Below are 25343 nucleotides of genomic sequence, written 5' to 3' on the forward strand. Positions count from 1 at the left end.
ATACACGTGGCAGTGCATCACAAGAACGTAAAAAAAGTGAAGTGCTGGTAGGGCCTCATAAATAAGGCCCATGGTGTTTTTAGATGCCGTTTTCACCTTGCTTCAACCACAAGCCGCCACGCTACTTGCTGTTGGAGACCACCCTCACTTGGAGCAGTGTCCTCCTTTCAGATGGTGGGGGGAAGGGGTGCATTCCCACCAGAAGGAGACGCACCTTGTTTAAGATTGGGCGAGACAGCAGGGCAGATTGTGTGGTCGAGAACCGAGGCTCAGCACAATAAATCATTCATGTCCTTCCTGTTTCTTATTTGGTTTAAAATAGAATATGTTTTACATAGGAGCACAACAGTACTGAATAATGTATGCCCTTGTAAAGAGGAATTCGTTTTTTTCTTGAAACAGAATTCTTCAGTGTATGACTAATGTTAATAAGGTTTTGTGATTGAAGAGAATTCTGTTTGTGAACCAGAATTTTGTGTTTTTTTAGGTCCAACCCGTACAATGCACCCGAATGCCAGCGCAATGGACTTCTTCCAGCTCTTTGTCCCAGATAATGCAATAAAGAACATGGTCACACAGACGAACATGTATGCCAAGAAATTCCAGGAGCGGTTTGGAAGCGACGAGGCCTGGATGGATGTCACTGTCCCGGAGATGAAATGCTTCCTGGGCTACATGATCTCAACCAGCACTTATCACTCCGAGTCCGTCCTCAGTATCTGGAGCAGTGGCTTCTATAGCAACAAGAGCATCGCCCTGGTCATGACCCAGTCCAGGTTCGAGAAGATCCTGAAGTACTTCCACATCGTGGCCTTTCGCTCGAGTCAAACCACCCACAGCCTCTACAAGATCCAGCCCTTTCTGGAGATCTTGCAGAATGGGTTCGACTCTGCTTTCAGGCCTTCCCAAACACAGGTACGAGTACAACTAGTTAATCAGTACATTCATGCCAGATATCCAATAAGGTCCACAAAACCATAGATTATTTCAAGAATGTCCTGGCACCTGCAAGGGCAATCCATTGTCTTCACCTCTTCCTCTTGAACAGTTCCTCTTTGCTTACAGGTTGCTTAACTGTATAATTAACATTATGTTATGATATTGTCATTTGTGTGGCACACTGAATACCTTTGGTAGGACTTTGTGGCACTTTTGGTGAGTCAGGGTGACTTTCCACATGTCTCCAAGCAGGTCTCCACCGTAGAGTGGGTCCTGATTCATCTTATTGTGACTTTTTTTTTAAGTGCTGCGTTCGTTCGCCTATTGTTGATTGTGTGACTATGGTATGGGGAGGTGCGGCTGGCGGGTTTTATTGATTGCATATACAACGTCAATGTATGACATTACCATGCATGCACCCTTATCACTCATGCCTTTACAACGTAGCCTTTACAACACATGCCTTTGCAACGCAGATGCCTTTAAAGCGCATGAAACTTTGCAGACCTGTTGCTTTTCTACATTAACGAAGGATGGAAAGTTTCACGGTAAATCAGTAAGGGAGCACAAAGAAAAAAGGGGGGGCGCGACCTCACGGCCTTCATATGGGGGGGCAAAAGACCCCGGTTCTCGCAGAAAGTCCTTATGGAACCGAGAGACAGGGGCGGCCTTACCTGCCCGAATCTCCTCCACTACTATTGGGCGGCACACCTCCGGTTCGTGATCGAATGGGGTGCACGCGAAAGCGACAAACACTGGTTCCACATGGACCGATCGGTCACGGGGCGCACCATATGGGACCTGCCTTGGTTACCGCGGGTGGCACGTTCCAGAAGTGCATATCTTGCGGTCCCCACGAGGACGGTTCTTGAAGTGTGGGACAGGGTGGCAGTGGCCAAGGGTCTCACCACATTTCCCTCTCCACACACTCCCATTGCAGGCAACCCGCACTTCCCCCCAGCTGCCCGGACCCGGGCTTTTGAGAACTGGACGCAAGGCGACTGCAGAGTTGCAGGAGACCTTTTTCTTGGCGGGTCGCCTAAATCATGGCTGGATTGCAAAGAGGAATTCAGGCTCCCTCCCACCGCCCACTTACAGTATGCGCAGCTGCGCCACTGGACCTCGGGAGACGACATGTACCAGGCTGCTACTAGGGCATATACCCCATTTGAGAAGTTGGCACGATCCCTCGGGGGTCTGAAGCGGCTCATCTTCCAGATCTACAACATCTTGCAACACCCCACCGCCCCACCTGTGCACCCCTATCAGAAGCAGTGGCAGTCGGCGACAGGCACTGACATCACACCCTCTCAATGGACTCGGCTCTGGAACGACATCCCCAAAACCTACCGCAGCATCCCGCAAAGGGAAAACGCGTACAAGATGCTGACGCAATGGTACTACACCCCCCTGCGACTCAGCAAAATGTTCCCCACTTCCTCGCCGCTGTGCTGGAGGTGTGGCACTGCGACTGGTGACTTCGTACACATCTGGTGGTCCTGCCCTACCCTAGCTGTCTTTTGGAAGGAGGTCCTCAGTCACATTAAGAAGGTGTTGGGTTTCCCCCTCCCTGAAGAGGTTTGCACACTCCTGCTGGGCGTTCGACCCCCCACACTTAGAGCCCTCACGCGCAGCGACTGGATCCTCACCCTTCACATGTTAGGTGCCGCCAAACAGCTCATTGCCCTATACTGGAAGCGAGCAGAGGCGCCGCCGATAGCATCCTGGTTCGTGCGCCTCTGGCAGGTCCTGACTATGGAACTACTCACGGCACGGATACAGTCCAGGGGGGTGCGCTTCAAGGCAGTGTGGGAACCCCTAGTACGTCACCTGTGCTCCATCAGCTATGCCCGCCACATGCCTCCCAGGCTTCGCGCTCTGCAATTGTTCGAGGATGCCCTCATTCCTGCTGACCCAAGTAGACTAGGCCTTTAACCGCTTCCTCCAGTGCCGCTTTGTGTTCACATTTCCTGTTTGTGGCCACGGGTACACCCCTCTGACTCCTCTTCACCTTGACACTGCTCGCTCCTTTCCCGACTTTTCTTCCTTCCTGCTTGCCACTCTGGCTTCCACCCCTCTTTGGGGTAGTTTGGTCCCTGTTGGGCCTTTTGAAAATGTGACACCATTGCTTTTCCCCACATACGCGCCTACCTCACACAACGACGCATTGCCAGCTTATGGCCACCTCTTGCTCTACTCTCCCCTAAGCCACGCGGCCGGCCCCCCCTCCGGGGGTTGTAGGCAGGGCGCTGTGTTAATGACTCCACCTCCCCTGTCCAGTTCTACCCACTGGCTTTTCTATGCGCGGCCGGCTCCAGAAAGGGGTTGTAGGCTTATCGCTGTGTTCACAATAAAAACAGATTTGAACAAAAAAAAAAAAAAAAGGGGGGGGCAAAACAGGTTTTTCCACCAATGCTTTTCCCATAGACTTTTGTGTTGCATGTAGAGCAAAAATGGCTGAACAGAATTGAATGAAATTTGGCAGGCTTATAGATTATATTGTGTAGATGGCCCTTTTTTGGTACTACAGATGAGTATCTTTTAGGGAAAGAAATTAATGAGTTTCTATATAGTTAATATTTTTTTTAGGGAAAACGACGGTACTACCTAGCCAGTACTGCGTTACTTAAAAAAATGTAATAAAAAATGAATATGTAAAAGTATGTAAAGAACACAGCAATACACTGTATTTCAGAAATCTATTCTACTTGTGCATTTACAATTTTTTTACACATTTAATTCTGTTAAAAAAAACGAATATGGAGTACCGCGGAAATACCTAAAAAATACAGTGCAGCTTAAAAACTATTTTAAAAAAGGTACATTTGATAAAAATATAGTACTTGCTAGGTATTAGCGCAGTACTCTGTAAACTTATTTGAAGATATGTAAAAAAAAATATGAATAACTTTCCCTACCTATTACCTCTTAAATAAAGTGTTAATAGGCAGGTTACAACAATAAATCTACTACTTACCTATATCTGAGGTCCTAACCCAGAACACAGCCAAATATGGCTGCTTTTTAATTTTGTCGTCAGTCCACTATATGCTATTACACTGTACCCCATTCTACTGTGCACTACTCCACTGTACGCTATTTCTCTCTCCGCCACTCAACTGTTCTCCACTTTCAAGTATTCCGCTGTGTGTCACTCCACTCTACGCTATTACACTGTACGCAACTCCAGTCTGCGCCGCTCCACTGTATGGTATTCCTCTCTATCCAACTCCGCTGTCCACCACTCCAATCTGCGCAGCTCCACTGTATACAAATCCACTGTATGCTACTCCAATATGCGCTGTTCTACTGTACGCCACTCCACGGTATGCCATTCCACTGTGCACTATTCCACTGTATACCACTCTACTCTACGGCAATCCACTGTACCCTATTCTACTGTAGCCACTCCACTGTATGCTATTCTACTCTACGCCACTTCATTTTATGGTATGCCATGGGACAGCACTCCACTCTACGCCACTCCCCTCTATATTATTCCACTCAACCCCACTCCACTAACTACTCTACGCTATTCCATTTTATGTCACTACACTCTACTACACTCCACTGTACGCTATTCCCCCTATATGCCCCTCCACTGTACGCTGCTCCACTCTACACCATTTCAGTGTATGCCACTCCACTCAACGGCTCTCCATTCTACACTGTTCTATTGCACACCACACCACTCCACTCTACGGCGCTCCTTTCTACTGCGTCATCCATTGGATGCCACATCACTGTATCGTATTCCACTCTACCCCATCCACTGTACGCCACTCCACCATACACCTCTCTGTTGTATGCTACTCCACTGTATGTTATTCCACGCTGTGCCACTCCACTGTACCTCACTTCACTATAGGCTATTCCACTCTTCGCCACTCCACTGTGCGCCACTCCACTCTACGCCACTGCATTCAACACTGCTGCATTGGACTCCACTCTACGTCACTCCACTGAATGCTGATACACTGTACCCTACTCTACTGTATGCCACTCCACTGTACGCCACTCCACTGTATGCCACTCCACTGTATGGCATTCCACTCTACGCCACTTCATTCTACACTATTCCATTGGATGCCATCCAACTGTATGATATTTCACTCTACCCACTCCACTGTGCGCCACTTCAGTCTATGGCACTCCACTGTGCACCACTGCACTGTATGCTACTCCACAATACTCTATTCCACTCTGTGCTACTCCACTGTACTCCAGTCCACTATATGCCATTCAACAATACACTGACCCACTGTATGCCACTCTACTCTACACCACTTCATTTAATGCTACGCTACTTTATTGGCCACCACTTCACACTACGTGACTCCCTGTATGGTTACACTGTACCCCACGCCACTGTATGTTATTCCACTCTACGCCGCTCAACTCTACAACACTCCACTGTACCCAACTCCACTGTATGCCACTCCACTGAACACTATTCCACTCTACACCGTTCGACTGTACTCCACTTTATGCTATTCCACTGTATGCCACTCCACTCTATGCCATTACACTGTACTCAACCCCAATCTATGCCACTCCACTGAATGGCATTCCGCCTTACCCCATTCGACTGTCCACGACTCTATTCTGCGTCACTCCACTGTTTGCAAATCAACTGTACACTACTCCAGTATACGCTATTCCACCGTACCCCCTCCACTGTACACCACTTCATTGTATGCCACTCCACTGTACGCTATTCCACTGTATGCTATTCCACTGTATGCCACTCCACTCTGTGACACTCCACTGTACTCTATTCCAGTGTATTTGACTCCACTGTACGCTACTCCATTCTAGGCCACTCCAGGTTACTCCTCTCCACTCCACGCTACTCCATTTTATGCTATTTCTTTGGCCTACACTCTATACTATTTCACTCTACCCCACTCCACTATTGACTCTAGGCTATTCCACTTCACTCTACAACACTCAACTGTATGCTGTTCCACTGCATGCCACCCCACTGTACGCTATTCCACTGTACTCCACTTCACTTTATGGCACTCCATTCCACGTTGTTCAATTGCAAGCACTCCAAAGTATGCTATTCTACTTTACCCCACTCCACTCTTCTCCACTTCTCTGTACACTACTCCACTCTGTGCTATTTCACTCTATGCCACTACACTCTGCGCTATTCCACTGTATGCCACTCCACTCCACTCTACGCCACTCCACTCTACTCCACTCCAGTCTACACCACTCATCTGTATGCCACTCCATTCTATGCCACTCCACTGTATCCCACTCCACTGTCTTCCCCTGTATGCCACTCCACTCTACTATATTTGACTGTGTGCACCATCACTGTATAATACACCACTCTACGCCAATTCAATCCATGCCGCTCCCCTGTACTAAACTCTCCTCCACTCTATAACTCCACTCAACAATACTCTACTTCACTCCAAGACACTCTGTCCAACTGTATTCACATACACTCCTTTGTTAAACTTTGTTCATAACTGCACTCAACAAAACTTGCCAACACTCTAAAACACAACTTTCCATTCTACTGTACGAGACAACACTCCAGTTTATGACCATTTACTCAACTCTACGCTACACTACGCCACTCTACTCCACTCCACGCCACTCACTGTACGGCACGCCAATGCACTCTATTATAATTTACTCCACACTATGTTATGCCACTCCTCTCGACTCTACTACACTGTACGAACCTTTACCTTACTCTACACCACTGTACAACAATCTACTCTATGCAGCTCCACTGTACCGATGCAGCTCTACTCCACAAGGCTCTACTACACTGTATGACACTCTCTAACACATTACTTCAAACTATACCCCTACACACCACTACAGTGTATGCCACTACACAACACTCTACTTCACTAAATGCCTATCCACTCTATGCCACTCTACTACAGTGTATGATACTCCAGGACAAGCCACTCCACTCCTCTCTACTACACGCCACTCCACTGGAGGACACAGCACTACGCTCTACAGCACTCTCCTCCATTGTACGACACTCTACCACAGTCTACTGTCAAAAAGCCACTCTACGACACTCCACTGTTCGAGACTCGCCGCCACTTTACTGTACAGCACTCCACTCAACAACTCTGAACTGTACGGCACTGTACTCCACTGTACTGCACTCTGTGCCCCTAAACCGTACAACACTCTACTCCAAGCTATGACACTATATAAAACTATGTTTGATGACACTCCACAACACTCAGCTCCATGACACTCCAATCGAAAACACTCCAATGTACTGTATGACATGCAACTTCACTGTACAACACATCATTCCACTCTATGATACTCCAGTCCAATATACAACACACTAAGTGGAGAAGTGTGGCTCAATGATTAGAGCGGCAGACCCTGATGCAGAGATCTAGCCCGGGACCAGGGTTCAATTCCTCACCTCGGCGGGTCTTGGGCTCAAAATTCCACAGACCTGATAATTCTCGCCTCTGTGCCTATTCCAATCATGGAGTCCCACTCTGCAACTCTGGGCAATAGCTTGCTTAATCTCCACAACGCAACAGATGCCTGGCCTCCACCTTGCGGGTGCCCAGGAGTGGACGCCTCACAGGGAAAGCCAGGATGGGTTCCACAGCGGTATTCGTACAAGCGCCTTGAGACCCTTGCGGGTGAGTAGTGCGCTATACAAGTATCAATTTACATTACATTTACTATGCCAATCCACTTCATAACACTTTACTCCACTGTACACTACTCTACTCCACTTTACTCTACTCTGTTCCACTCTCAAACAGTACACTGTCCTCCACTATATTCTATAGTCTAACTTGCTGTGTCTGTTTGTATGTGTTTTTTTTGGCAGCTAACATTTTTGATAGTTGCCTACATTGTGTATCAGCATTATGTCGAATGAATAAAATCTTTTCTCAGAAAATCCTTTGGTTATATGTGTGTGGTGTTTCTTGGCAGTTAATGTTGGGAGATATATGACAGCGACTATAAGGCTTGGTTGTGCTGTTTTTGTAATATGTGCTGTCTAATGTGTTCTGTCTGTAGCTAAGATGTCTTGGAGAACAATGCAAACAGCACAAACCTCACACTGCTTAGCTATGACAGCTACTATTTAGTTACTTTAGGCATTGAATGATACTAGTTAATATGTTAACAAGACTTTCAATAGAGGAAGGGCATCATTTAATGTGTTAAGTAGTACATTGCATATAGTAGTTGCTTTACAGCCGAATGCGTCACAGTCCTTTATATGCAGTGCATTACATTTGGATATTTTACTCCATTTTTAATACATTTTACTATGTTGGTGGTGAATATGAGATGATAATTCATATTGTAAGAATTTTGATCATTAGCTGAGAGGTGTGAATGCCTCACTCAAATAATAAATCACAGTGAACCACAAAGTCACTAAATGAACCTGTGCTTAACCCTCTGGTAGCTTGCCACAAAGCAGTCCGTTTCGACTCAGAGTCAGTGTGTACAGTATTTAAGCAGCACTCACACAATATAAAGTGACAACACGAGAAAAATCTCAAACCAATATAAGTAAATAGGTTAAAGTTTAATACATAAAATGACACCACAAGGACAACAATCCAATCAGTAGAACGAGAGATATGAGTCTTTAAAGTTTTGGGTGAAAATAGCTCTAAGAAGCACAAGGCGCCACTTGGGATTATCTGGTCGCACTTACCCTGATGGAGCGTTGGTTGGCTCTGGGGACCAATTTATTCTTGCGGAAGAGTTACCTTCTTAAGTCTGGCACAAAGGGTGGCATTAGCGTTGGCAAAGGCTGTGAGGAGGAGGTTGTTGGCACGAGGAGCAGGTTGAGCGTTGCGGGTATCCGCTGCTGTAACACAAGGAATGGTAATTGCTGGAGCTTTTCATTGGTTGATCATCTCGGATGGTCACTGTCTGCGCAAAGTACTCGTTCTTGTTGCCTTTCGTCGCGGATGGTTGCTGTCGGCGTAAAGAGGTGGTCGTGTAGGAGCTTTGAGTTGGTGGTCTTTACGGGCGGTTGATTCTCTCCACAAAAATGTCACTTTGCAGTCGGAAAGACTTCAAATCTCTGTATCTTCACTATTTTTCAAATTAAGTATACACTGATTCCTGCCAATGGCCTAGGACCTGGGGGCACCTCTTGGGGACCAGGACTCTCTCCAGCATAGACCAGCAGCAGGACGTACCCAGGTCCATTTGGGGCTGGGCAGTTGTATGGACACCTTTGGAAGCTTGTTTTTTTTTTCTTTTTCAAAAACCTTTATTAAGGAGAATCGTGTCAGACACAATACACTGTGCAACACTGCAGCTCAGATCGACAAAATACAGATAAAGTCAAGCATTTAGTAACAAGTAGACAACATCTTACAGCAAATAGAAGAACATGGAGGTTAAGAACATAGCTCCACTACAGAGGTCCCCTCCCTCCAAGGGGAACACACACAAAAGAACAATAGCAGTGGGGAGGCTCAACAGGCGGGGACCGCCTATAGAAAAGGGAGGAGGCAGTCACTGACCAGCGCCGGCGTCCACCGCGGGCATAGGGCCGGCAGGGAGCACGGGAGAGGCAGCGCCACTGGAATGGGAACGAGTAAGGAGATAGGTAACCAGAGGGCCCCAAATGTTAACAGGTCGGGACCTGGCAGGCAGTAAGTCCCAGAACTTCAATTGGAGAGTCTGACACCGAGAGGCGTCCTCCAGCCGGCTCTCAGGTTTCGGAGCAGGCCGACGGCCCCAACACATGGCCACCATGCACCCAGCCAGGACAAGCAGCATCAAAATCAGACGTCAGGAAGCATCAGGGCAGAATTTAACGAAGCCAAGGAGGCACAAGGGAGGGTTGGGATGCACTGTGACGCTTGTAATGTCAGAAATGGTGGAACACACCACCCGCCAGAACTCAGAGACCCTAGGGCATAGCCATGCTAAATAGGCGAAGTCTGCGTCAGGGGCAGCGCACTGCACACAATTGTCCCCTGGAATGAGCCCAAGCCTGTGGAGCGAACCGGGGTGCGGTACAACCTATGCAAATACTTGAAATGGAACAGACGGAACCGGTAGTCGGGTGACAGCTTTTTTGTCTGGTTACAGCAGTATAGCCAGTCGGCCTGCGAAATGTCCATACCAAGATCCGTGCCCCACGCCTGCCGCGCCCGATCTGAGGAAACAGGAGCGGACACTAGGGTGAATGCGTATAATTTGGTGACTAATTTGTGCGGGGATGGGGAAATATATATGAAATCCTTGGCCGGCATGATAGGTGGGGGCTGAGGGAATGTGGGGTACAGTTTCCTGCAGATGGCTTGCAGCTGATAGAATAAAAGAGTGTCCTGCGGCCCGGAGGAGTCAGGAAGAAAGTAGAAGGTGTTGTCTGGGTAGAGATCCGTCACGTCCTCAAACCCAACCATGTCGCATGCCTAGACATGCCAGAAGGCTGAAATGGAGGAAAATCTGGGTGGTTCACTATTGTCACGGGGAAGGCCGGAAAGACATCGCAGGCCGGACCAGGCCCAGCGCAGCGCCCCGACCTCCACCCGAGGACGCACAGCGGGCGCGCACAAAGCCATGGACAGAGGCCAGGGAGAAGCTACATCCGTTTAAACGGCAACGTGAGGCTGATAAGGGGTAGGGTGAATCCAAAAATGCAGGAAACTGGCCTGGGCACATAAGGCATAGATCCGAAAATCAGGCGCGCCCATACCACCGGCAGACATGGGGAGAGTAAGGATGTCATAAGCAACTCTTGGCTGTTTACCCGCCCAAATGAGCGAAATGATTAGGAAGCGTAATTTGCGAAAGAAATGAGTAGCGAGAGGAATCGGGATGTTTAAAAACAGAAAATTTAGGCAGGACCACCATTTTGGCGATTGCGATTTGGCCCGCCAGAGAAAGCGGAAGTCGGCTCCATGATGGAATCCTAGACTCCAGCCAATCGACCGCATGACCAAAGTTAGATCTCCACAGTTTGTCCAGATCCTGACTCAGCGAGATGCCCAAATAGTGCGTGGGGCCAGAGGTTCACACAAACGGAAAGTCCGGTGGGAATGGAACAGTGGCATCCGTCAAGCGGAATAGAATAGACTTACTCCAGTTTACTTGAATGCATGAGAACCCTCCAAAGCGTATAATTTCCCGGACCAGGGGGCTGAGGTTCTCCTGAGGATGATGGCCGTATAGGGTGACATCGTCCGCGTACATTGAAACGAGCAGGGAGCGGGACAAGAAGCCTATTCCTCTGTGAGTGTGGTGCTGCCGAAGCCTGGCGGCCAGGGGCTCCATTGCAATGGCAAAGAGCATGGGCGATAGCGGGCACCCATGACGTTTGCCACGAGCGATACTAATAGGGTCGGAGACCTGACCATTAATACGGAGACGTGCAGAGGGATTGGTGTAAAGGAGTTTAACCTTGCGCATAAAAATATAGCTGAAGCCCATACGGGGCAAGATGTAAAATAAAAAGGGCCACTCCAGCGTGTCGAACGCCTTTGTTGCATCCAACATGGCAACCACTGCTGGGAGGTTGGGATTCGGTTGATGCAAAACTGAGAAGATCGTGCAAAGGTTATGCGAAGTTCCCCTACCAGGAATAAAGCCTGATTGGTCGGGAAGAGCAATGAGGGGCATGAGTAAAAGAGGGCGCCAGGCGATCAATTTGGCAAAAATGTGTTATCAATGTTGATCAGGGAGAGGGGGCGGTAGGAGTTGCGACCGTCGGCAGGTTTGTCGGGTTTAAGAAGCAAAGTTATCATCGCCTCACGTAATGACAGCGGAAGGAGGCCTGTATCAAAGGATTCATTGTACATAGCCGCCAAATGTGGTTCTAAGAGATCGGCAAACATTTTGTAAAAAAGAGCCTGGTAAGCCATCTAGGCCGGGGCCTTGTCCGCTGGTAAGCTACTGATGGCAGCCAGTATTTCCTCCTTGGAAAAATGTTGCCTCTGGAAGCTTGTTAAGCCACTGTAGCCCAGACAGGAGGTTAGCCAACTAAATAACCTTTGGAGACACTTTGGGTAGCTTGGAGTCAAGGCAAGCAGTCCATTCTTCCTCCCATAGTCTGCAGGGCATTCCATCTTCCTCAGACAGAAGGGCAGTTCGGTTCTGAAGGTTCTATTTTTATATCTGGTGCCAGCCTTTGTGGCCTTTCCCTGGTCTTGGCTCCAAACTGTCTAAGGTGACAAAGATAAAGATGGTCCTGGTGTCAAGTTTCTTTGTGAGGGCTGCAGGCAGGGCCTTTTGATGTGTAAATATGGCATGGTACAGCTCCTCCCCAACCAATCTATCAGGAAGACTTGCTCCGCTCACACCTATGCTGCTTTGGTCCAACTGCCTGGAAGCAATCACAATCCACCACAAAAGAGCCATTCACAGTAATGTGACCCAGGAAACTGGCAGAATGGAATAGTTGGTTTGGGCCAGCAAATACCAACTTTCTAAAAGTGGCATTTTCAGAAAAGTAACTTAAAATCTGACTTTAATATTAAAGAGGATTTTAAATTACCATTAATTTGAGTGTAAACAGTAGATATCGTTCCACTTCCGATTTGAAGTTAGCACTCATTGAGTGTAATAAGGTAGCCCAGTATTAGTCTACAGAAAGAGAAATGCCTCTTTAGGAGCTCATCGCTGTTAGGACATGTCCTAAATACAATGCACCCTGCTCTAGGGGTGGCCAGGGCCTACCTTGGAGGTGACTTATAAGTATTTAAAAGGAAGGTTTAGGCATGGTAAAAGGTTTATTCTGCTAGGTTGAAATGGCAGCTTAAAACTGCAAACAAGGCTGCTGTGGCAGGCCTGAGGCATGTTTTAAGATCTACGTTAGTGGGTAGCACACTATGTGCTGTTGACCACTAATAACTTTTTATTTACCGGCCCTGAGTGTATATATAGTACCATATACTAGAGACATGCATGTAAATTAAATGTACCAGTCAGTAGTAGGTCAATTTTACCATGCATATCATAACTGTGTTGTTTGACCCACAGTGTAATGGAAATGTCGAACATTTCAACCATCACTTACACAATGCAGAGCAGATGGGTGTTCATGGTACAAAAACGGGCACTGATGTTGTCCAGGAAAGTCTTAGAATGGTAGAATTAAGAGTTTAGAATCCTGTTTTGAATATTCCCATTCCAGATGTGCCTAGGCGAGGTACGAGTGGTATGTACTTTGTCAAATAAACTACTTACCATAACCTCTGTGTTTCATCTTCGTAACAGATTACTTTTTTTTTTGTCGCTTTCGGGATTGGAGTCACGGGGGAAAAGAGTACAAACAGTGCATGTCTGCTTGGCTGGTGTTGCTTTCTGGTTGATGTTAATATTTAAATGAATTGAATGTACATTAATTAATGCTTAGAGCTATGGATATCACAGTTGGTTAAAGACAGTCACTCAGTTACTTTGAATGTATTTTACTTTATTTAAGGGTTAGGGTTAGTTTCAAGGTTAGTTTAAGGATAACTACTTAATGTATTTCAGTTTAACTTACATTTATTAAGAGTTAGGATTACTGTTAGGGTTAATTTAACAATAATTTATGTAATGAAACTGAATTTATAGCAATGAAGTGCTAGGGCTAGTGTTATGGATAGGTTAAGCATAATTAATAATTTTCATTTAATGTGAAGTGTTAGGTGGGCATAAGGGTTGCATTCAAGTTAATTTGATTAACATCTATGGTTCTAATAAAGGGAATAATACCAATACAAATGTAAAATATGACTCTAATGTTTCAAAAAGTTAATTCATTTAAACTTGCTATAAAGGTGTTGTGGGGCGTGGAAGGAAAAGGACGTAGGCTGTCTCGAGGTAAATAAGGCTTTATTTTCTTTAGTACACGTTTGTGCCTGCTGGTGAGTCTTTCAGCGGCAAACTGTACTGGGTCCGTGATGGCGGGTAGCACTGGGAACCTCTTGATGGTTACTCTGGTCCGGGCAGCCTCTTCTGGGGCTTTTCCCTGAGGGCACTGTCAGCTCCCGAGTTGCGCCAACAAGGAAAGACAAGCATTTGCAATGCAATAGGTCTCGCATTAGGAAAGTTTGAGCTATTGGTATTGTAAATGACAAATTTTTTATTTATGTTTTGGTTTTTAAAATAGCAAAATTAATAGCTTTGTCATTTACAATGCCAATAGTTATAACTTTTGCAAATGTGACACCTATAGCATTTGTAATGTAATATGTGTTGTATTTACGTGACTTACATGTATTGATATTACAAATAACAAAGGCTTTACATTTTTTTCAATAATTAATACTTAAATAAAAGTTATTGTAATTTATAATGGCAATAGCATAAAGTTGTGTTAATAACTTTTGTGAAGATTATGTTCAGTGTATTCTATTGTGACGAAAATCCAAGAACAGAAGTGAAATATGAACATCTTCTTGTTACCATTGTAATAAAGCTTGAAACCTTGAGAGAACATATTTGAACCAGGTGTTGTTGAATAGTTGCACAAATTGTATAAGCAGGGCAACTCAAAAACTATGTCACAATACAAAGGGGAAAATATTCTCTTTATTAATGACATAATATACAAAGTGCCAGAAGGAGTGAGAAAAGGCCGTTTTTAGACTGCAGTGGACCGGGGGATTTCTTACCTACCGTATACTTTATTTGCATGTTTTGACGGGCAGAAGCATTTATTGTATTTATGAGGAGCGTTTCGTATATCAAAGTGAAACTGGATGTAAAAATGTCATGTGTGCATTAATAGGAAGTTTAAGGAACTAACCTGTGAAATTGTGTTAATACTAGACTCCTTTAACACGACAACCGCTCGGCTGCCGGATACAGTTCTATCTCCTTAGACACTTCAGACCGATAAAAGCCACACCGACTCCTCGATCGCTTTAATGCTATGCATGCCGACTTTAAACAGTACATGCGTTGACTTACCACAGCCGGAAGCCGGGCGCCGCCTGTCTACCAGTCTCCTGTTGTGTTTTTTCCTTCCCTGCTTCGGATTGCTGTCCCGTCCTTCTTTCAGCAGCCCCCTCCATCGGTTTACAGCCCCAGTCAGTCAGCACTGCCCGTATGTCGCACTTCACACCGTACCGAAGCGCTACCCTCCCCTGCGCGCGCTGCCTCCACCTCAGAGCCGCCCCGCGTGCGTCGCCGCTCGCCACTCAGCACCACACTGGCGTATGTTGTCAATAACCATTTATTTGTTGCTGCAATAGAAGCAGCCATTACATCTGACCTGTCACGTCTGCCAGAATGGAAATGATACACACAGCACAGCGCGTTTTCTTTCTCCTGCTATCATTGTTAAAGCGTGGCAGATCAAGCTTCATTGCAGGCTGTAAAGGAAAACCAGAATCAGCCGAGCGCCACCCTGCAGCCGATGATGAGTGGGAGGGCGGGGGCTGCCTGCGCATGCGCGCCACTCCAGTTTCGTTTTGGCGAGCGCGAGCCCGGAGACGAGAAGTGCCGCATGAAGTCCCGGGTCCCAGGAGGGGGCACGGGTGAAGACCAGCGGGGAGACTGCAAGGCCCCCATGCCTATGGGGAGAGCTCCGCTTCTTGCTAGAGTGGGAGAGGAGCTCGAGTGCTCTGCGGGGCTCCCTTGGCAGATGGTGCGAGCCCGACTCCGGTGAGGTAAGAGGGGAGGGGGCGGGTGGGGGGGCTGTGTGCCTGCATGTGTGTGCCTGCGTGTGCGCGTGTGTGTGTGTGTGTGCGCGTGTGCCTGTGCGTGCAGGGGATGGGGCCTGCCTGTGTGCGCGCCGTGTTTGCATGCAAGCCCTGCGGTCCGCGCAAGCGCGCTCGCTCCCGCGGTGAAATCCGACGCTGGGAAAGCTCGTGACACTTTGGTGTCCACTTTCCCAAATACGGATAGCATTAGTTGTCGAGCTGACCGCATTCATGCTTCGCATGAATGCTAACGTCAGCTCGACCTAAAAAGGAAGGCTTTAGTGTTGCTGTCTGGGTATCTTAACTCTAAGGGGCCGGGGTGAGGATTCCTACAAGACCCGTGCTCTTTTCTTTATACTGCCGGTTTGTGAGGAAGTGAGGTGGCGGGTCACGGGTAGGGGCTGTGAGGAAGTTGGGAGGGGGTTAGCCGTGTGATTCGGCGCAGTGTTGTCCTACGCGTACTAAGGGCGTCCCCGCCTCCCTGCCCAACCTTGAGAGACGCTCTCGTGCCTGGTGAAGCAGCTATGCACAAGAAAGCAGTGATATACGAGGGGAATCATTTGCTACTAATCCCTGATCTATCGCCAGACTCTCTGGTGAGTTTGAGAGAAACCTTTTGTGTTAAAAAGACCGTAATGTCAAGGGAATTGAAGCTCTACTGGGGCATCCTGTCAAACTTAAAGTAGTGTTCCTAGGTCAAAGATTTGTTTTCTCCCAGGTGGTTGCAGCTAAGGTATTTCTTGAGGTGTTTACAGAAAGCGAAGAGTTATGAGAACCAATGTATCCCCTTTAGAAGGGATGGGTACCCCAGAAGAGGGGAAATGGATGCACGTCTCAGAAGACTTTGTTAGAGACAAGTGGTTAGGGGCTTAGTAGATTGTATATGTTGTGACTATGTTTTCTTTTGGTGTTATGTCACTCTTACCCATCTTATTCCGCCTATTGTCTCTGTTGGAGTCACTGCAAAGTCTAGTAGTATTGTTGGTATGGGGCAAAACTGAATTTCTTAATAAAAGATTTCCAGGGTTGCGTTCTGTTGTCCAATTTGAGCAATGTCTATGAGAGTGATTGACAAAAGTCCTCCTGCACAGTCATCAGCATTTGACACTGTAGACCACCAACTACTAGTATAAAGGTTGAAAGATACAGGAATTCAGGGCATGATTCTCATTTGGATATATCCATATCTCATTAACCAATCCCAATATGTCACATTTACCTCGTCTTACTCATTGTCATTCTCCTCTTGTGTAGGTGAACTCCCAGGTACAAACATCTCCCATCTCCTCTTTATCCTATCCTTTTTCAACTCCTTCAGACTAACTTGCTACAGCTATATAGAGGTCACCCAGACCATCTTAAAATTCCAAAAAGCTAAGGACTTCAAGCCTCACGGAATCAATGACTGCCTTTTTGGAAATAGACCAATGTATGCTAAAGAGCCATTTTAAACATAACTCGTCAAAATTTGCAGAACTTGACACAATTATAATCCCTTATTCTCATTCCCCTCTCAGCTAGGACAGCTACAAACCACATCAGAGACAGCGAAGAAGCTTCATTTGATCATGGACTCTTAGTTTCCCACTCCAAGCTCAAGTAAACCAAATGTCTAGGGATGCTTTCTTTATGATGAGAACTCTACATCATATCTTTCTTTGATTAAGCCTATCGCTTTGGATTCAAGAATCAATAGCCCTAGCTTTGTCAGGTTCAGACTATCTGAATGGCCTCTACATCAGACTTTGAAAAGACCTCCTAAGGAAGATACAATACATTTAGAATGTGTTTGTTAGACAAGTTTTAAATTTGAGCAGTTTGAAAAGGCGGGAGACATGGGCCCTCAAAGCCCACACTGGTTACCATAGCATGAAGAATCTCTTCAAAGAGCTCTGCATACACCCAGGATTTTCTGTGGGATTGAACCTATCATCCTAAAGTAGAAACTCAAACAGTATGAACAACAGAGAAACCTTAGGTCTAAATGACAGATATCTGGCTAGGATCTTCAGGTCTGCCAAGTGTTTTGTCAAGAAGGACGTGATTATAGTGCATTTGAGAGGTTTTGGGATGATTCAGTGTTGTAGCAAGCATTTATTATGGTTGTTATGTTGCTGTTGAGAAAGGCGAGAATTTGTCTTATGCCTGAAACCGGGCAGAGAGTCTCATGCTAGCTGAATGTTTTTAATTTGAGAACCAATATTGTCACTTCTTCCTTCACTAGGTATTTGAATGTTTAAAACACATTGGACTAGAGGCAGAGCGGTGGGTAAGCGTAGCGAGGAAACTGGGGGCCTCATTTATGAAAGGCTTGCGCCACCGGTGCGTCACTTTTTCCCATGTTAAAAGTGACGCAACGGCGGCGCAAGTCCTTCATAAATAAGGCCCTGGGCTTTTTGAGATGTAGTCACAGGTGTTGAATATTTTTGTTTTGTAGAACTTCAGAGGATGGTCAAAGTGTTCGTTGGTAGCGTACTGATTGTTTTTAAGCACCATTTTTATAGTTTGACTGGATGTGTGCAAAATTAACATATTTTGCAAGGCAGGCCTTTTGATGCTCTTGACTGTTTTATGGTGGCCTTTCTGTGTCCCCTCCAATTGATCTTGTCCTCTTTGTGCAGGGAAAAGCGCCACCTATTTCACTTTACATCTAGTTTGTGTCAGGTTGTTCGGCTCCTCTTTCTCCCACTTGTTTAATGGATTGGATGCAAAGCCTTTTATTTCTAGTACTGTTGGCCCCTCTTATCCAGAATTGGGAATATTTTATAGATATTTTCCAACTGCAGGTAGTATCTGGAGAGTATTCCTTTGGAGATTGCCTCAAGGAGTTCAGCAAAAGTAGTTTTTCAGTGTTGTCTGTTAAGTCTACGGTTGTATAACACTATATATTGCTGTGTCATCAGTGTGAGGACTAATCAAAGCGTTAGGCCACTCACTATCTGATGAAAGTGACTTATGCATGTTAAAGAGAGTTGAACTCTGATTTTAAATTTGGTTTCTCAGGCTAGAGGTAGAAGTCCACCGTCACCAGAGTTTCTTGCCTGCAGTCTTCGAAGAAGCTGTCCTGAAATACAAGATTGTATCTTGTTATGAACACACTATTGGGATTCGCTGTGCAGCAGGTGATTAGACCTACATGATGTGTTTAGTCTATCAATTAGTTTATTTATCTTTCTGTTGACTAAATGCAGTAATGCTACACCAGCACCTCGTTTAATTGATGTCATATTTTGTAACATGTCTATGCCATTATACTACAGTAAACAACTGTAGGTGCATAGGTGTTCTAAAAGGTTGTGTGGGTACAGTTAATCAAAGCCCGAATAAGCCTAGGACCTGATGGGGGAACCAAAAGCAGCCCCAGCAAAAATGCTCAACGCGTTGTCCGGTCACTTGTCCGTTGGCTAGTGGCCTCTGAGACCACGAACCTTTGATTTTGAGTTGCTGGTCTGGTTGCTCTAGACTGGCCCTAGCTTCCCTGAAAAGGAGCCACCGATCTGACCTTCCCGGTCCGATCCACAAGACATCTTCGAGTCCTGCGTGGGTTGCATTTGCCAAGGCTTGGTGACTCCGATTCGAGAACCGACACCGCCGACAGCAAGAGCCTCCGTGGGACAGCTCGTGTCCACCAGCTGGTTATCCTCGATCCTTCCTGGTCCACGTGGCAGCGGAGACAAACTACTCGACAGCACCTGATTGCAACCCGACATTGCCTGGTTCCGTCCTGGTTCCATCCTGGTCACTGGCTAGTGACCTAGACTCTGTCCCCTCTGCTTTCAGGTACTCTACATCTTCGTTCCACCCTTGGATCCAACCGGACTCTTCTCTCCTGGCCGCCTGCAGCATCTTTTCCTCCAGTCTCCATAGAACTTCACAAAGAAACCTGACGCACTTTGGCACCTATGCACCCGCTTCCTGTGGGTGAGGTAACGAGGGTACTCCGGTGCCCCTGTAGTGATTTACATCCCTAGTGTCCTAGTTTCAAGTGGCTAAGTTCTAGTCCAGTCGGAAGTCTCCTAAACTTATAACTTACTGATTTTTACGCACCATTGACTTGTATGGTAAACGCAGTTGCCTATAGACACTGCACCCGCATCCTGTGGGTCTCCTATGTCCTAACCTTCGTTAGTCCAGTGTAGGCCCAGCGATTCCCAAGGCCCTAGGCCTTACCATTGTTCGTGACGTGGTACTTATACCACTTTTTTTAATATATGGTTTGAGTGGCAACCGGCCTATTCATAATTGTGCAGCTTATTGTATGTTATATTAAGTTCTTTGTTTAATGCTTGTGCTTCTGTGCTCATAAAGAGTATAGGGGATTATTCTAGAAATAAATACATATATTTTGTAATATATAACTTGTGTGGTGTCCTTTCATTTGGTATTTAAAGGATTGCATATGGTAAAACAGCTGGCTTCACATGCCCTCTTGAGTTTAGCCTAAGACTGCTTTTGTCCATGCTACCATTAGGATAGCTGGTCTATAAGGTTGACTTGCAACCAATCACCATAAGGGTCGTTTGGACTGGTGCAAGGTGCTCACTAGAATTAGTGATCATCATAAACCAGGCCAACTTCTCACACCAACCTGCCTGTTCTTTTTATGCAAATCTCCCTAGATATTGGAAGAGCAGCCAAATTCTGTTTTGCCAATTTTTCAGTGTCTAATTTGCAAAAAAAATTGCATTAGCCCAAAGTGTCCGAGTTGATGCATCCCTTGGCTGCCTTCTTGATTCCACCTTATGCCTCTTCCTCCCACCATCCTCCACTTTTGTGTTTTATCGCACTCTTGCAGGTTCATTTCTTCCATGCTTTATCCATTTGTCACAGTTTTTACTCGCTTTCCCTTTCTCTTATTCTCTTGATGTTGGTCAAAATCTGATGATGAAAAAAATTCCTGGCCCAGATCAGTGCAGTGCTCACCACCTGCACCATTTAGCAAGACTATAGGTAAACAAAATCCAAGAATACTTAGGAGATGCAGATATCTAAATGTCCACAGTGAATATGAATACAGGGAAATTGGCGCCTTTCAAGTGCGAGCAGCTGGCTCTTGCAGAATCTCAAAACACGAATTAATGTCTAGCATTTCTTCGTACAATGGTTCTAACTAGAGGGCTGATTCGTCCAAACAATGTAATGATGAGGGACCGTACGCGATTAGTACTAATTGCTCTACCCACTTCATTGAGGTCCAGCAGAAAGAGAGCAAATGAGGCTCATGCATTAACAATTCAGTGGCCAGAGCCTTATCTGTACGAACAGCCATTCATTCAGAGACTTACCTTTAGGTTCTGCATGGTCAAAGGCATCCTGAACAAGGTATTGACCACGTATTATCATGACAAATGCATTTATTGGATTGGGTGGATTGTGGGAAAAGAATAAACCAACCCCGCTGCAGGCATCATCAGGGGCTATTTTAATCAAGTTAGAAAGAACATTTGTGTTTCAGTGCTTTCTTTGTGTTTTTGTGAATTCTAAGCATCGAATGGTGCACGCCTGTTGCCATGAGCTATTGATTTGGTGTGGACTAATGACTTTCCATCCTACAACACTGCTCAGCAGACACGATACACAATAAGTGTTGCCAAAGCCAATAGGTTTCCCGGCAATCCGAGAGCTATTGGCCTTGTCAATGTTATTGCCTTCTAGCAATGTGTTATGGAGTGACACAACCTACTGTCTTTGCTTGCAAAGATGGGTATGAAAATTAAAGTAGTGATCCAAGACTGACAACCAGGCCTATGAGAACATTTGCATTTACATGGGGATCTTGCAATGCTTGGCAAGCTTAACTTTTCTAGCTGTTTTTTGCACAGGCATTGACAATAAAATAAGCCCAACTACCATTACAAAGCAACCCGAGAGAAACCAGGCCTACTATTGAACGTTGATAGAACTGGGAGTGGGTTTTTCCAGGATGTATTTACAGCGGGCATTCATATGTGCGGGGTATGTATTCAGAGCAGGACAAAGTAGATAAAAACAGTAACCACTGAAAGTCTTAAAGTTTAAAAACATGGGTTACTTTGAATATTTATATCATGTTTATTATTTAACGCCAACAATCAGAAAATCAAGCACACATTCGATTTAGAGTCAATGTGTGTATGTTTGCTGTGGAGTCGTAAAGCGGTTTACTGCAGTCACAGTGATTTAATTGTATTCTTTACTTGCTGGCCGATCAGTTAATGAGTTGTTGCTCCATTATAAGCTGGTCCCCTAATGCTGGGGGAGCATAAAGAAACACGGTCTGTGATGGGAAAGATGCCACTGGGATGAGGCGGTCAGAGAAGACAGAATGAGCTTATGTGGAGTGCTCAAAACGAAGGAGAAAGTAGCTCCTAAAACTGGAGCAGTGGATAGACACAAATACTTAACCCATGCTCTACGGGGTGGACCAAATTCAGGACGAGGCATGACAGATGCATGCCATGGACAAATGGGGACAAAGGATATGAAAGCTATATTGGAAATGACCAAATGGTAAGCCTATGGGCAGGCTGAAGCCACTGAATAATGATAAAGCATGTCTCTTCGCGACAGCGCATGCACTATCTAGCTGAGACCTAAAAGGGGATGTTGATTGCAGGAACTGCACACAATATGAAAATATCTGTTTGTGTTTTGAAAGTGGAAATTAATATTTAAATAGATTTTTCACTGTGGTAAATCACAAAACATTTTTGATCCACATTTAAGAAACCTCCTACCTTCACATATGATTGGATAAAGGCTGCTCACCTCATCTGGTGCTGCATTTCTGCAACATGTTCACCGTGCATTACTAGTAATGAGCAAACCTGAATGCCAGTAGCATACTCTGAGAAAGTATCTTAACTATAGAAAACGTGAGCAATAGATCAGGTACAGCTGTTCATATCTGGAACTGTCTGAATAATGTAACATAATTAAAACAAATGTCCATGTTCACCAAGGAATGCACATTAGAGGACACATCACAATCACTTGTAAATGTCTGAAAGAGCAGAAGAATTTTTATCTCACTCCAACTTGCATCGCCTCTGGAGTCTTGTAAGGGTTCATTCTCTACTCAGTGATTTTCTTTTTTTCCTTTCTTTTCAGAAATATTTTTATTTGATTTGTTTATAACAATACACAATTTTGCATTGCGAACCATAGGCATTATGAGGCAATCAGTACACGTAGACAAATCATAAACAATTCATTCATAAGTTGCTGTTGACATTATCCACATCCAGTAGCTTACTGGTATAGTATAAGTCACCACTATAGAATCAGAGTGAGTGTAGGATCTTCCCTCCCCTTTTTGTTCCTGTTCCTGTTCCATAAGCAGTAGTTGAGTGTCATTGGCTTACTCTCCCATCTCTAATCCATAGTATCTGAACCATGGGCCCCAGATTTAGAAAACTTATTTGGATAGCCACTCGCATTGTATGTCACCTTTTCTGCCCCATGTACCGGTCCATCCCAACTCTCCCTTCCGTCACTGTTGGGGAGGTTGGGGCACTCCAGTATTTAGGTCCATCTCTTTTAGCTACTACCAATCCAAGATTACAGAGCATGAGAGTCGGTCTGGGGACGTCAACCTCTGAGGGTATGCCCAACAGGGCGTATTTGGCATCTCTTGGGTGTGTTGTCCCCACTATCTAGCAAAGCTCCTCTACTATTTTCCCTCAGTATGTGCGGAAATTCCCATGGTGTATATATATATATATGTTCCTAGTGCTGTGGCCGCAGAGTAGGAATCCGGGATTGCTGCCTTTCCAATTTTGTGGAGGCGGGACCTATCGAAGTTGACCCTATGTAGCATTTTGATTGTATTAATCGTAGTCTTAGTTTAATTGCCACCTCACTTGGGTGCATGAGGGCGGCCTCCCAGTCCACCACCTCCAGTTCTCCCAAGGTGTTTTACCATTTAGTTCTACAACCTTTTTCAGTTATCAGGGATGTTATTTATGAGAGATTGCTTTCTCCGGTATTTCTCCCATGAGGAGCCTTCCCTCCAGCGGGTAAGTGTAATGGGCAACCCAATCTACCCTTGAGTGTCGGACAAAGTAAGTGAACGGGTAAGTGTGCCTTCCAGGTATTTATTAAAGTACTCAGATATGTTATTCACTATCAACGTTGGATGCAGGGTTTATTATTTGCTTGTCAATTGATTTATTTTATCAACGTATTCTCTCACAACACAATTTCTTTGTACTTGGAAAAGAATCACAGAAAAATATATATCTCAAGGAGAATATATATCACATAGAATAAAATACAGCAAGGAACACAGGTGTGTATAAAAATAATACATTTTTATCTTGTGATTTAATTGAGGGTACTTATAAATAACACATACAATGAAACAACAAGCACTGGCGTTGCCAATAGGTTTCACATTTGGAAAGTTGGAGCTATTGGTTTTGTAAATGACGTTTTATATTTATATATTGTTATTGACAATGCCAATAACGATATATAAATATAAAATGTCATTTACAAAACCAATAGGTCCAACTTTCCAAATGCGAAACCTATTGGCAACGCCAGTGCTTGTTAAATGGGTCTCCACCATAATGCTTTCTGCCCACATTACATGCTGTCCTGGCTGAAAAACCTCCGGCAACATGGTCATGAGAAGAGCAGGACCGAGTTTAATCAAAACATTCCTTTCCCCATCAAGCAGAAGGAGGGCATCTGGGGTGCACATCACAAATTGTCACCTGGCCATAGCCCCCACAGTGACCTTCGAGAAGAAATGTATCAAGTTCGCAACATTAAAAGAAAATGTGTGCATCCTCCCGACAGATTAAAACTAGATCTCACACAAGTATTTCTCACCCATATCCAGTCTTTGCAAAGAACTCTCCCAGCTTGGAAGGATTTGATTGACAAGCCCTCAGTTCTTACCACCTAACCTATTTTGTGCACAATAAAAGGAGGGCGCTGTTTATTCCGGTTGCCCACCGGCTGTTCATATAGTTTATCTGCTGAGGCAAGTCAGTTCATTATGCGGTACTTCGTGCATGCCTGCAGCAGGTGACTGCTCAATGTTCTCAGGTAAGGACGGTTACCCATCTTGGAGCCTGCCAGTACCAGGGATGGGGTGTTTGAAACGGAGGAGCTGTCCATCCGCCCAGAGAATTGATTAAAAAAAATATGATGGGGCACAGAATGGCGTCCTTCCAGAAGCATACTTATGAGAGGGGGCGGATGTAGCCTAATGGCCAGAGCTGCGCACTTTGGAGCTGGGGAACCAGGTTCCAGCCTCGGCGTCCGGTCAACATACTGTGATTCTGGGCAAATCACTCAACCTCCCCATGCTTACCAAAACATGTATGTGTCCATGTGTAATGCAATTGGTGCTCTTCTAAAGCCCTTGAATCGAGTTCGCGCGGTATAAAACTGCAGAAAAAAAAGTTAATATAAGTGACAAGTGACTTCTACGTCCATGTGGACTCCAGTCAATGAGCCATGCCCATTGTTTTTTTTTGCAAAAATATATTCATTGCGAACTCGACCCGAAGGTCCTGGAGCATTTCTCTTGTCAACGCTAGGAGATCGCCATTCTATAAAATACACAGAAATCATGTCACCCCCTTCTTTACCTCGACGTGCAAGATCTATGCTTAATTCCTCTCTCCTTTAACCATACTTGCATATATACATGGCCGCTGGAATCATGAAATACTGTGGCCGATGCATTTTTTTGCATAAATATGAATTTGCTGTCTTTGCCACATAATTCACCCTATTCTGCGTGATCTGCAGATTGAAAACCCCTAAAATAGT

The 25343-nt window shown here is 45.4% G+C and overlaps 1 protein-coding gene across 1 annotated transcript in view; it reads left to right on the forward strand.

Annotated features, from left to right (window-relative positions):
• PGBD5 (piggyBac transposable element derived 5) overlaps positions 1-25343 on the forward strand; it is a 519549-nt gene that overhangs the window by 174829 nt on the left and 319377 nt on the right. The window contains exon 2 of the mRNA XM_086927128.1: positions 488-915. Coding sequence (XP_086783254.1) covers positions 488-915 — 428 coding nt within the window. The remainder of the gene's footprint in view (positions 1-487; positions 916-25343) is intronic.

Source organism: Lissotriton vulgaris, chromosome 6, assembly GCF_964263255.1.
Source record: "Lissotriton vulgaris chromosome 6, aLisVul1.2, whole genome shotgun sequence".
Lineage (NCBI taxonomy): Eukaryota > Metazoa > Chordata > Amphibia > Caudata > Salamandridae > Lissotriton > Lissotriton vulgaris.